The sequence below is a fragment of the Nicotiana sylvestris genome, chromosome 12, assembly GCF_000393655.2.
Source record: "Nicotiana sylvestris chromosome 12, ASM39365v2, whole genome shotgun sequence".
In the NCBI taxonomy this organism is placed as follows: domain Eukaryota; kingdom Viridiplantae; phylum Streptophyta; class Magnoliopsida; order Solanales; family Solanaceae; genus Nicotiana; species Nicotiana sylvestris.
The window spans coordinates 17,454,610-17,469,548 of NC_091068.1; the positions used below are offsets into that span (position 1 = coordinate 17,454,610).

The 14,939-nt window shown below is 38.2% G+C and overlaps 1 protein-coding gene across 1 annotated transcript; it reads right to left on the reverse strand.

The window, feature by feature from the left end:
* Positions 1–1,186: 1,186 nt before the first annotated feature.
* LOC104230757 (probable WRKY transcription factor 11) lies at positions 1,187–2,764 on the reverse strand. The gene is made up of 3 exons (XM_009783632.2): positions 2,100–2,764; positions 1,737–1,862; positions 1,187–1,619 (listed from the first exon to the last, which is right to left on the reverse strand). Exons 1-3 carry the CDS (start codon positions 2,726–2,728, stop codon positions 1,418–1,420), a joined length of 957 nt encoding a protein of 318 aa, XP_009781934.1. The 5' UTR covers positions 2,729–2,764; the 3' UTR covers positions 1,187–1,417.
* Between the last annotated feature and the right edge of the window lie 12,175 nt (positions 2,765–14,939).

A 14,939-nucleotide genomic window follows, 5' to 3' on the forward strand; every position in this document is an offset into this window, starting at 1 on the left:
GTTTCTTTTAAAAAGTTTTAGAGTGATGGATTGGTTTTGAGGGTATTTTTGTAAACAAGCAATTTTTTAGAAATTGTGCAATGCTTTAATACATCAAACCAAATAATTGATAAGAAATATGTTAGTATAACTAATACCAGCATAACTAATGCAAGCATAACTAATATACCATATTCAGTATTGTTCTTATGCACCCTACCAAACGACCCTTAGGGACTTATATTAACAAATATAAGAATTTTATTTTTTATTAAGAACTAAACAACTACAATAATGTATACTAGTAACTTTTTAAGAACCAAACAACAAGCAAGTTGTATCAGAATTCCAACTCCACTCACTACCGAACCTTGTTGACTTTCCAATTTTATAATAGAGTCAAATCTCTCTACGACATTTTGAATGATTTTGGATAGTGTTGTTATATAGAATATTATAACATAATATAAAACTTAATTCCAAAAAAGCTTAACTTTTAGAGTGAAGTATTGTTATATTGGGATGATGTTGTTATAAAGAGACGTGACACACACCGGATATTTACATCAAACTATATTAATTCACTATGATTAATTTAATTAGATGAGAATGCATATAGTTTACCATGGTTAAATGATTGAAGTCCATATACAAGACATATGTCCTGTAGCTATTGATTTTGTGTAAACACCCGGTGCGGATAAGTTTTTACCCTGTACTACTTGCTCTCAACACTATAAAAAAAGAGTAAGTCTTATAGCTTGTTTGGCCAAGTCTTTCTTTATTTTGGGGGGACAAAAGTGTTCTTTTTTCGTGAAAATAGCTTGTTCCAAATATTGAGCTATTTGATTAAGTTTTTAGAGGGAAAAAATTACTTTTGAAAAGAATAGAAAAAAATAAATTCTCACCCAAAAACAATTTTCCGAAAAACACTTTTGAGATAAAAATATATTTAGAAGCAGTTTTTAAAAACTTGATCAAACACTAATTATTGTTCAAAAATATTTTTTAAATTAATTAGTCAAACACAAACTGATTATCATCAAAAGGACTGTTTTTTAAAATATTTTATAGAAAAGTATTTCTAACATAAACTGATTCTTTACTGTAGAAGACACGTCATCGCGAATCTCAATAATTAAATTACAATACAGATAAATAATACTCCTTTTCTTTTTGTCAAATAATCATGCAATTATAGTCAAACTTAAAAATTGTAAACCTTCTCGATGGTCGTATTAAATAAAATAAAAAATAGTCAAAATTTTAACAACCCCAAAAGACTTTTTTTTCGTTTCTGCCCCAATCTTCCCCAAATTTACATACAAAACCCTACCCACCGTATCTCTATTCTCTGCTCTTTAGTCTTCTCCAAATGTCAATTCCACCCTTTCCACTACCTCGAAATTACAAAAGAGCCCCTAAATCCCTAAGCTGTTTATCCTTTTCTCTGTTCCGTTGAATCGAACACCATCATTCTCTCGCCGGAACTTCCAGCTCCGGCGCCGGCGATCGTCCCTTCAATTACATGACGATGCTCTCCTTCGTAAGTTACAATAACCATTTTTGGATCATCGGTTGCCCTCTCCACATGCTTTCTTGCCGGACATCCTCTTACGCTGCTACATCTATAATATCCCCTGAAAGTTCAAAAACCAAAAAATTAATCTCAGTATCAAATTCCTAAAATGTTGAAAACAAACTAGTATTAAATTTCTAAAAACAGACGGTGATAATTGATGGTGCATGGTAATTACCGTGGGTATGGCGAGCCCTTGATCGGTTTTTGACCGTATTTTCTCCAGGAATACTCGTCTGCTGGAATATCGGCAATTTTTGAACTGACCGCCGGCACTCTAATCACTTTCTTTGCACGATATTTCCTGTTTATAATAATTAAAAAAAATTGATGAGTTAATGAAAAAAATTGCGAGTCCTACTAATAAATGCTAGTTTAACATATTCAACTAGTTACGTCAACAATACGGAAGCTAGTGCCAGGCACACCTTTCGAAACGTCAGCGTCACCACTGATTTTTTGGTCAAAGACAGATCTGAATTTTTCTTTAGATATGCACAGATGCTAAAATGCGCAGGGTGTATATAAGGAAAATACTAACCTCTTTTTGCAGTGACAATTGCCGGAGCCGGAGATTCTACCGGACATTTCATCGGAAAGATCGTGATCGCGACACCTTTTACCGGCGAGTGGCGGCTTCCCGGATGACACAGGCGGTCGCGGCGGTAAGCTTATTGAGGAAAATTGCTTCCCGTTTGATACGCTTCCTTCACAATCACCGGTAATCGACGACATGAACGACGACGAGTTCGTCGATAAGCTCAAAGTATCCTTCGCAACCTTTGATTTTGTAAAGTCAAACTTCAATGCCGGAGATTGACGGTGTTCCACCATAGCAACCGCCGGGGTAGGAGGTGTAGGCGCTGGTTGAGTATCCTTAACCGGAGCAGACGTAGATAGGGAAAGAGCAGTACATGAATCAGAAAGCTGAACCGGACTACGTCTAAACCGGGCATGACCGGTCCGGTTCAAGATAGAAATAACCTTCTTAAAATTCGAAACAGTGAAGTCGGCGAGTTCTCTACAATCCGGCTGAACCGGTTGTTTTTTCTGCTGTTGAAGTGAAACGAACCGGATTAAATGATCCATGGAATTCAAACCGGCTGAAGCTGCTTCTTGTAGAGCTAATTGCTCATTTATTTGCGAGTAGCCTAACAACTCTATGGCCATTTTTGCAAATCTCTCTGGCTCTGAAGTCTGAATATGAGAGGAAGAAAGAAGAAGAGTGGGTAATATAAGGAGAGGGATTACCGGATGACTGGGTAAAAGTCAAAGGTATTGACCAACGGCTGAGATTGGCCTAAATTTTTTTATTATTTTATCAAGAAAAAACAAAATAATAGCATGCCAATTGCCAGCACCCATTATCGTTAAATTCTTTATTCGACGTGGGAAATGGTGGGACCCATTTTTAAAGAGAAAGGAAGTTTATTTTTGCATTTTCTCCAAAATGAGATCTGTTATATAAAAATTAACTTATTTTGAAAAATATATTTTTTAAAGTAATTTTTAAAATACTTTTAGCGAGAAGCCGTAAGTGTTTGGCCATTTAATAATTAATATTTAATTAAAATTTTAAATATATTTTTCTCAAAAGTATTTTTATTAAGAAAAATACTTTATGGGAAAATTCATTTTTTTCTGCTTCTTAATTGCTTTTACTCATTATGATAATGTTCTTTATTTCACCAAAAAATAAAATAATGTTCTTTAAAAAAAATTCTTACAGCACCTAATATAATGCACATTATGGTAATCTCTGCCTAGATTTTAAGCTAGATTCTTTAGTTATTTATTGCTCGGCGGGAGATTAACCGAAAAATAAATATTTAATCAAAAGGAAAATCAGAAAAAGAAAAAAGGGAAAGAAAATGTAGAAGGAAGGGAGAAGCATCCAGCTAAAAAAGGAAACGACATTATCTTTTTGTACTTTCCTTTTACACGTTTTCTTAAATTTGGACTTGACAATAAATCCATTTTATTTGTATAATTTTTCTCTCTTTCTTAATCGTTGTGTTTGTTGGTTGCTTACCTCCTTTTTTTTGGAGGGTTGCTTACCTTTTTTTTCTTTTTTTGCTACCTCACTAATCAAAATGTCTTTTGACATTCAATTAAAATACTACTAGCTGATAGTCAACTATTTCTTAGCATTTATGTAGCACTCGTAAAGAGGAGAATTGTCGATCGCAGTTTAAATTTGGTATATAATCAAACTTTTACAACAGTTTTGTTTGTTTCGACTTTTTATTCATAGCAATTGGTCATCATACACATATAATAATATTTGGTATTCAATCTTATATAGGTATTGCAAATAAAAAATTATTCTAATTTTTTTTTGATTTTAAATGTTATAAAAATAAGAAAATTATTTAAATTTAATTAAAAATCTTTAATTACCAAGTATGTATAAGTTTTTGTCAAAATTAGTGAACTTTATTAAATATTTCAACTTATTTGGTCAAAATACTAGGACGTTATTCATTAACTTAGAGATTATATTCAATATGTGGTTTTTGATAGCAAAGCATTACCAGTGTTCTTTTATTATGAAATTAGACGACTAGCAACTGAAGTGGGAAATAGTAAAATCAATTAATATTTGAGTAGAGCTGTTATAGAGAGTTAATCTTACAAAAAGTATATCGGCATAATTAGATGTGGATCTACGATTTTAAGATTGTGGGTGCTTCACTTTCTTTAAACATAAAGTTTCTATCAATCACATAGTATAAATGTAGAACTAAAAGTTAATGAGGAAACTTAAATTAGTATTACTGTTATAAAAAAAAATCCAATGACAAATCATATGTACTCGACAATTTTTTACATTTTGAAAACTATATAAATAATATTGTCATTGCTTACACTTGCAAATATTTTACGCTCTGCTTAGTAAACTAAATAATTATTTAAAATTCACCATCAATGTTGTTAAAAAATTCATCTATTATGTGGTTCTGAAAATTGTTTGAATCCTCAAGAAGGCTAATTTGGGGTCTTTTTGAAAACTGGTTTTTTCCTCCTTTTGCATCAATGAATTAGATAAAATAAGAAAAAACAAAAACACTAAAACAAAAAGTGAGCAAAAAGTCGATAGTACTAAAGAGAAATAAAAAGAACTAAAATTGAGACAAATAAATCGCTACTAAAAAATAATTGAGTAGAAAAGAAGACCTAAATATGGTTCGGGTGGGAGGAGATAGAGGGAATGACATTCAAAAGATAAAATAAAATAGAACTGCTATTTAATCATTTGCTTTTAGCAAAATCAACATGTGTACGGTGAATTCGGTGGGACCAATTTCTCGTTGGCAAAGTGCTTTAGGAAATCGCCTCGGAGGCTCGAGACCTCAAGCCGAATACTTCCCTCAAGATTTTTTGGCACCCGGCCTGGGGACAATGTTGGCCGAGACCCCAACGAGCACGGGAGACCTCCGAAGAGTGCATCCGGAGTCGATTAAGTCTACCTAGGCAGCCTAACATTGGCCTACGTATACGTCATGAAGCTAGTTAGATGTCCCATCCCGCTTCCTTTATCACTCAACGTATCTTGTACTAAGTTTGGATTCCCCCCTCTTATAAAAGGGGAGTCGTTAACACTCGGTAGGACAGCTCCAACTACTCTACATAAGATCAATAATAACTCTCTCTCTTTTCTCTCTAAACTTACTCGCTCGAGGCCACATTCTTCGTTTATTGCTTTCATACTTGTTCTTCATTTATTGCTCAATATTGGCCAATAAGAGCCTTCTTTAATTATATCTTAACTGTTATTCTCTTCCCGGTTACCTCCGTTAGCTCAAGGTCGAGCCGGATATCGACCTCGAGGCCTTTCGTCGATCAGTCCGAAGCCTGGGTATCAAGCCCCTCGGTTTGATTACTGCCCCGTCTTAACTTGTATTTCGTCATTAAACTTCATACGCCTAGCATCAACTGCTCTAACAACTAACATAAAAATAGATCACGAAGTTTTAGAGTCTCATTTACAAATTTAATTGTTGTTACCATTTTTACGGTAAACAGTTTGGCGCCCACCATGGGGCTAAAAATAATAGTGATTATTTTCTTGCTGGTTTCACTACAAAAACGCAAATTATCTTTCACACTTTTTCTTGTCCAATATCTTTTGATTTCCGGACAAAATGTATGGTTCAATAAACAGAGTCGAGAACGACAACCTCGAAAACCACGGGGAAAATGGTGTGGTTGTTCCAGTTGTCGGCGCGCCACCACAGAATCCCCATAACGCGCCCAGACCGATTCTAACGGACGCGGATTCGCAGGACGCACAACAGGTCAACGAAACCTAACACACTAGCAGGAGCATACGGCATGATGACCAACAGGAAACCCAAAAAATCCTAGCCCGGGAAGAACAGAAAGTTAGTCTTCATGTTATTTTTGAAATGTTGCAGTCACAACAGTTGGCTATCACTCAGTTACAAAGCCTTCCGAAGACTCCCAGCACGGCAGTGCCGGAAACAGCTCCCCCAGCCGAACAGGTGCCCGAGAGATCGAGAAATAACGGGTCGATACCCGACCCGGCCATAGTAAAAATGCTTGAGGATCTCACCAAAAGGATCGAATCGGATGAGAAAAGGATAGCAGCCAATGACAGGAAGGTCGAGACCTACAACTCTAGGGTCGACCAGATCCCGGATGCGCCCCCGATCCTCAAGGGCATGGATTCGAAGAAGTTCATACAAAGACCATTCCCCGAGGAGGCAGCCCCGAAACCTATTCCAAAGAAGTTCAGAATGTCGGAACTCCCCAAGTACAATGGGACCACTGACCCTAATGAGTACGTTACGTCCTACACCTTTGCAGTAAAAGGCAACGACATAAAGAATGACGAGATCGAGTCTGTATTCTTGAAAAAATTCGGGGAAACACTTTCGAAGGGGACCATGATGTGGTATCTCAACTTGGCTCCTAACTCCATAAATTCATTCGCCATGCTAGCAGACTCCTTCGTAAAGGCACATGCCGATGCCATCAAAGTGGTGACGAGGAAGTCCAACGTATTCAAAATCAAGCAAAGGGAGAACGAGATACTGCGGGAATTCTTGTCTCGCTTTCAGATGGAACGGATGGAACTACCGCCAGTCTCCGACGACTAGGTAGTGCAGGCCTTTACTCAAGGCCTGAATGAACGAAGCTCGGTGGCTTCGAAACAGCTGAGACAGAACCCGATCGAGTACCCAGCTGTGACCTGGTCAGATGTCCACAATCGGTACCAGTCAAAGATCAGGGCTGAGGATGACCAGTTGAGAGCCCCTTCAGGCTCAGTATACCCGAGCAGGCTCCTGACAAAGGAACCAAAATTAAACAAAGAAAGGTATCAGCCATACCTCGAAGATAGGAAGAATGCCCCGAGGCACAACCTACCTCGCATCGATCAGAGAGTGGATCGAGGACAGAATCCTCAAGGGCTCATCAACAGAGCCAGGTTCGATCGGAACGTAGTGACAACGGGTGCACCCAACTTGTCAGAATACAACTTCAATGTCAATGTGTCGGATATCGTGTTTGCCATCAGTGAAATCAGAGATGCCAAGTGGCCCAAACCTATACAATCGGATCCTTCAAAAAGGAATTACAACTTGGTATGCGAATTTCACAACACGCATGGCTATAGGACCGAGGATTGTCATCAGCTACGAGAAGAGGTAGTTGGACTGCTTAACAGAGGACATCTCCGGGAATTCCTTAGTGATCGAGCTAAAAATCAGTTCCGGGAAAGAGAGGCAACCAAGAAGAACGAGGCAAACGAGCCGCAACATGTCATCCACATGATCATGGGGGGCGTTGATGCCCCGCATGAACCCGTAATGAGAAGAACAAAAATATCCATCACCAGAGAAAAGCGAACTCGGGGATATATTCCCGAGGACACCCTCACATTCAGTGAAGAGGACACTAAGACCTTGTCTCAACCCCACAATGATGCACTGGTAATCTCCTTCCTTGTAAATTCTTTTCAAATAAAACGTGTACTCGTAGATCCATGTAGCTCGACTAATATTGTCAGGTCGAGGGTGATAGAGCAGCTCGGATTGCTCAACCAAATCATGCCCGCCACTCGAGTCCTCAACAGATTCAACATGGCAAGTGAAACAACGAAAGGAGAAATCATCCTTCTGGTCACTGTGGTCGGCACGACCCAAGATGCCAAATTCCATGTCATCGAAGGAGACATGAGGTACAAAGCCTTATTCGGGCGGTCGTGGATACACTACATGAGAGAAATACCGCCCACCCTCCACTAGATGATAAAATTTCCAACAAAAGACGGAATTAAAACCGTCTATGGGGAGCAGCATGCGGTGAGGGAAACTATTGTGGTACCATCGTTCATACCTCCGCCCCCGAGTAAACCAAAGGGCAAATCGGGCCTCACCCTCAATCGAACTTGGCAAAACGAAACAAAGAACTATACTGTGTCTTCACCTTGGGCAAATTGAAATAAACCAGCCCTCACGATTGTAGCAAATCAACCCCGAGACGTTGCCAGCATATCTCACTTCAAGGTACGACCATCTCCCTTTTTGTTTCGAGTTTAGGGCTAACCCTTATGCAGGCACTCGATCGGAGCGGTCAGAACGCTAGCCCTACCCGAAGACCTTAAGGTCCTAAAACACACATGTTGCACTCTTTTCTTTGGCTGAGTTTTTGTCCCAAAAGAAGGGTTTTACCGGCAAGGTTTTTACCAAGGCAACGTCTGTGAGCTGCCTAAAGGGGAACTTAGCAAATGCTCAAGACTTCTTTTGCAGTCAACTTTGAACGATGAAGGGCATTCCCCCAGAAAGCCACCCGCTCGGAAAAGTCATGAAACACCAAATGGGGTTCCTGTAGGAAAGTAATGTACCGAGCCAAACGGTCAAACAAATCGTGTTCATATAGCCAGGCTCCCATCGGCGAAGTGAAGCCCGCGAACTTCCTCGAAGGGCGAGCACACTTCTGTTGGTCCAGTCCCCTCGGTCCTTAACGAACCAACCTCGGTCGAAGCATGATCACTCGAGGGAACCACCGCTCCGGAACCGGAGACTTTAGGAACAGCAGGCTCGGGAGATGTTTTCTCCTCGAAGACGCGGACCCATCTAGCCCTGCTACAAGCTCCATCGCGATCATGCCTCGAACCTGGGAGTGAGACCGGCACATGGTGCCTCACCTATCTTTGCGTACCAACTTGCGACTAAGGAACTCTGAACATGTGATTTCATACTTTGGCTATGGGACACATTGCAAAACAACTGCGAATGCTCACTAAATATTAATATAAAGTTGGGCCGACAAGGCCGTCATAATTATTGCAGCTGACAAACCAACCAAATATATATACAAGGCCTTCAAGCCCAAGATATTACACTAACTAACAAGATATATCTACGAGCCTCTACTGATGGATATATTGTGATTGGAATAGCTTCCCGACCTACTCGTAACATGTATACATATATACAAGATGTACATAAGGTTCTAGACCCGATAACTCCGAAAGGCATAGAGCTTACCGATTAAGCTGAACTCGAGCAACACTTAATGAGGAGGCCTACCCGTCTGTCTGTCTAACCTGCACGGATGAAATGCAGCGCCCCCAGAAAAGGGACGTTAGTACGAAATAATGTACTGAGTATGTAAGGCAATATACTGAAAGCTGAAACTGAACTGATAATATAATAACTGCAAGTAGCTGGAAGTCAAAGATAATCTGAAGATATGCTTACCTGCTGATACTGACTCAACTCTCTCAATATAGTAAGTAAAATAGTTGTACGACCCCATAAGGCTCGGTATGTATATATATATATATAACTATTCTGCCGTAATAGGCTCACTCATTGGCGCTCGGCCATACTAGGCTCTGTACCTCGACCAACTGGGCTCGCTCATAAGCGCTCGGCCATAGTACGCTCGGTATATATATAACTACTCTGCCATAGTAGGCTCGCTCATAGGCGCTCGACCATACTAGGCTCCGTATCTCGACTAACTGGGCTCACTCATAAGCGCTCGGCCACAATATGCTCGGTATATAACTTACCATCTGATCAGAGGTTGCCCAATAGGGGCCTGCCCATCGATTATAGCTCGATGGTAATGAAAATATTTTTAATACTGTATATACGTAAATTCTCTGCTCTCTTGACTGGGAGTAGAAAATACTCAACTGAATATGAATTCCCTATAAGGAGAATATTGTAACTTACAAACTGGGAAATATACGCAATTTGCGAGACCAGCAAAAATATACGTAAATTTCGGGATATGAATTTTTCTTTGTGGCTCATAAACAAAATCGTGTAATGATAAGATCATGCAAAATGAAAAAAGAGCTTAGCCTTTAACATACCTGTTCCTGAAATTATTTGAACGAATCTGCTTCTGCAAAATTTACACTGGATTTCCTTGAAATTGGAATGAACTTGGCTTGGACGTTTGGATGAAGCCCGGAACGAATTTCTTGGAATAAAATATTCTGTTTCAAAGTTCTTGATTTTAAAACCAAGAACAGATTTTGTTGGCCTCAAATGGAGACTCCTTAGCTTATAATCCTTTTTAATTTAGAACTAATTCCATGTTTCCCCTTTCTGAAAGTGACCAACGTCACTTTTGAGTCTTTGGAGTTTTAAGACTTGAACAAGTATCTTACTTTTGGATAATATAATTTCCTAGATTGACACATACGCTATTTTAATTGCTTATTCACTTCATATATTGCCACTTGTCTCTTGGAGTATAATTAATTAAGTTTTATCCACTTATTAGTTAACCGGATAATGTCATGTTATCCGGTAATTAATCAATTACCCGCATAATTTAAAAATTATCACAAATTACTTAAAATTCTATTTATTGTTAAAATACTTTATATATACTTTATATATATTATACTACCGTGATCATATGATACCTTGCATGGTACTAATTCATAATTATCGGGTATTATTGCTCGACCCGTATTTTATTCCAAATTGATCACTTTCAACGAAACTCGTTTTCTTTAATCTGTGTACCCTCTTATTTTTCATAACACTTATTTATTGCTTGCTATAAATAGCATAAGTACGTTAACGTCAAGATAATCTCATTCCCGAGTCTACATCGGTTAACTGAAAATAAAATTTTAACGTACAATACTTCATGGTGCAACATCGTCGTAATTTAATACTGTGAAGCATGACATCACCGTAATGTAATACTATTGGGGGTAATATCATTGTAATATTGCGGGGTGTAACATCATTTTCCCCTTTGGAACATTCGTCCTTGAATGTTGACTGATGCTCTTGTCATTTTCATAACTTATAGCTCTTGTGTATATTTCCAAAGTCTAGGGTATCCCCCCCCCCCCAGTCTTTTTGCTCATATCATGACTTGTGGTCGAAATCTTTCTAATCTCACCACTGCTGCTACCTCTTGTCATGCGGCCTGTATGACCCTGGCTTTGTAAGTATGCTTATGCGATTCATCTTTCCTTTTTGATTTTAGCTTTTAGTCAATCTCTAGGACTTACTTTGTAAACATATATAAGGCTTAATAGGATGCCTCTCTAGGCATCTATAGTTGTACTGAAGTCCTTCGCTCGATACTTTGTAGAACTTGTGAATATGGCCATATCTTATTTCATTGATCTGGTTATCCATTCATATGGCTTTACTGCATCTACATTGATCATACTATACCATAATTTTTACTTCAATTTATCGTTACTGAGGTATGCTTGCCAAACTCCCAGTTACCTTTGTCTCCTATCCTTTAGGTATAAATCTCAGTATTTTAAGGTTCCTTCATTACCGTTCGTCTTAAAAAGAATGGCATTATCTCATGTCATACTTTGTAACTTGTATCTTTCCATTGCCGATTTACCTTAACGTTGATCTACAACCCTCTACTTGAAGACTTGAAACTTGTTACATAATATATTGTCGTCAGGGCTTACATTGCATTGAGGAATATTTGAAGTGATTTCCATAATCGTATTTAATAGTGTCTCAATGTGATTCACCTTATGGGGGTATCCTAATCTCGTGTCGTCCATGAAATCTTTTCTTCTTCTCTTTTTTTACAAATTATTATTCAAACGAAGGCTCAGACGTCATCCTTTATCTGTCACAATTACACCCTCATTTTATTACAAGGTTAGCATTTCATTCTTTCTAAATGCTATTAATCTTAGGCTCTTTTGAGTTCATTCAGGCTATGCTAAGCTTTCAATAACGTAGGGAAACCATTATCTCTCTTATTTTCGTGGGCTTAATCCCGAGGACTTATCCATTCTCGTTACCTTTTCACTTGCCTTTCCTTATCCTTGCTCATGTTTTCTTAAAACTTTGTCACTCTACCATACTTTAGCTTGCAACCTATACATATCCATTTATACTACTCGCAACTTTTCTTCAACTTGCTTACACCATAGATTTCTTTATGTTATTCTGGAATGTCAAGCGAGACATCACATCGTCTCTAACCCTTCTCTACTCTCTTAGCTAGATTTCGCAGTACTTAGAAATAATAGGCTGGAAGACATGCCGCTAACGATGCCGCTATCATTCCCGATTATTGGATCCCACGCTTCTAGCCTTCTATCCGAAGTATGGACTATTCACAACCTTCTGTATAGTACGTTGTCCACATGTACCTTACTTATCTTAAAGTCTCGCATCATATCCTTTATCTCTTTCATGACCTCCCTTCCACATAGGTATAATCACATCCACAACTTGAAGCTCTCTTATAATACTTGCACCTCTGGTGCATACACAATTTGGTGGTAGCTCCATACTGGTTCTCTTCTAACTGGCTCTATCGTAAAGTCGTTATAGAATATGGCTACTGTACTATTTCTCTTGTACCTCTGATATTAAGATTGATTCTACAATGTTCTCAATCATGATGTTCATAACTTTCTTGGTCCAATAAGCAGACTCCTTAGTTACTTAGTTGATGTAATTCTTTAGTTTCCTTTTTCTTTTGAGTTGCCCTTATGTAGGCTCAAGCTATCTTCCGATTTGTGGATCACGACATTTAGTTATTACTTTTCCTGGTCTTTCCTCCCCCTTGTTGCGTCCATACTTAGCTCATCTTAGTGCCCACACATGCCAAAGTTTTCGTGCAACTTATATGATCTCGAATATTACTTTAAATTTTACTTCTCGTTCATTAACCACAGTAGGTGCCACTTTCCTTTGGAGTGCTTACACTGTTTTTGTGAGACTATTATTACAAGACCATTTCCTTTTTAGGTCGTTGTGCTTAAGTTGAAGCCTTCTTCCTTATTTTCTTAGCTAGTCTTAGGGAGGATCCTCTGACTCTTATAAAGATACGAACTTATTATATCGTATTCCCGATAGAATTTTTGATGTTCGTGCTCACTTGTAATTATCCTTAGTTACTTGCCTCCACACTCATCTGCTCGTACGACTGCTTCTGAACTAAAGTTTTGACTGTCTTCCCAGTAGAACTATCTTTTATTTCCGTAACACTCATACGGTACCTTTAACTACCCCAAATCCTATTAGAATATTTCTCAAGTATTACAATGTCATAACTGTGGGGTTGAATTCACTATATTGGGTTTTACTATCTTTATCTTGCACAATCTGATGACTTATATGTAACCTCCTGTTTAGCCATAACTGGGATCTTCCTGACCAATTACTAACTACTCATTGGCCCATTCTCATATCAATATTCCTCGTAATCTTTCTTGGGCTATTTCCTTTATCTTAACTTACATCTCGCACTGGCTCCTTATTTATTAATAACATCTCGGGCAGGAACCTTTACTTCCTCTCTTTGACGTCGTGCTAGCACAATATTCTTGAATCGTAGCATATATGTAAGATTTGGATAAGTTTCATCTCATTCCTCTTTTATTTATCACATTCTTCCTTTACCATTCCATAGTCACTAGAACCACTTAATTCTGACTTAATGTCACATCACTCCATATTCCCTCCTTTAGGGGTGTACTAAGAGATGAAGCCACGAGGATCTATCTATAGATGTTTTACCTTTTCATCTTTGGCGTCATTTCTCAATATCAATGATCCTTACTTGCCTTGCGGTAACCCTTCTGTACCAAGGATGACAAATACCCTTACTCACAAGGGTGACACTTAATGTAACTGGTATATACAGTCCCTTAAGATTAACTTTGCTAACATTGCTTGCTTTAGGGAAGCGTCTTCCTAAATGACCATTCTCTGAATTTCTCATAAATCTTCTTCTGTTGTCCATCCTGTTATTGCCGAAACGCGATATGAAATTCCCATGATGTTGACTATTATCAAATCACTCAGTCTCTAATTCATATTTAGTTTATCTTGTTCACCAATCCATACTGGTTCTATTATTCCGGGGTCTAACTTTTCCTCTTGGTAATCATGCTAGAGTTACGAACTTATTTCTCGAAATGAGGACATGATTGCATGGCCTATACTCTTTTGTTGTCCTAAGGCTTGTCACTTCTCATCTTTTTCTTCACTTGACTATAGATTTTATAATAATGTCATCTTTTGATCTACCGTTGTCGTCCATGTACCACATCTTACTCATAATACTTCTTTAACTCTTTTCTTATTTCCCACTAACATTTATGCATATCACTTTATTCTGAAAACTTTAACAAGACATTTTGCTTTTAGCTTCCCTTTGCTCCATCCAATGGCTCTTCAAATTGCTTAACGTTCTCACTTTACTAGGGACGCGAGCCACACTAAGGTAATATTTATCCCTTCAAGGCTTATAGTGCATGTCTTTTTAGTACTCATATCTGGCTGCACTATTTTAGAGTGCACCATTTAGGTGTCTCATAAAGAGATCTATTAGCACATTTGCAATATCCTTCGGAAATGTCAACTGACGCAAGCAATTCATCCATCATATCTTCTTATACCACTTCTATTATCCCCCATAGGGCATATCTGGAATGGGTACGACCAATTGTATATACCTCTGTTACTATTGAATATAACTCAAAAAACTTATGTTCCTCTGCCTCAATTATAAACGTTGTTAACCTTCATTAACTGGGTACATCGTACCCTTTTTCACCCTGCTCCTTTTACTTGCTGAAACTTGTACTTATCTTCTTAATCTCTCATTATACTTCACCATAAAGATGGATAGGCATTCTTGCCTTAAGGATTCTTATCAATAAGCTTACACCTTTCAGTACACCCATGATCTGCTAAAGACCTCACATTTACTTATCGTAGGCATCATACAAAAATCGAATTCCTCTGACTCAGCTCTTCCACAACTATCTCTCTTTTGAACCGTCTTTCCGGATGTAGGTATCGTATTATTACGAATAATATAGAATTTCGAAATTTGAATTCTTATAAGTGAGCTCTACCATACGATCTAGAGT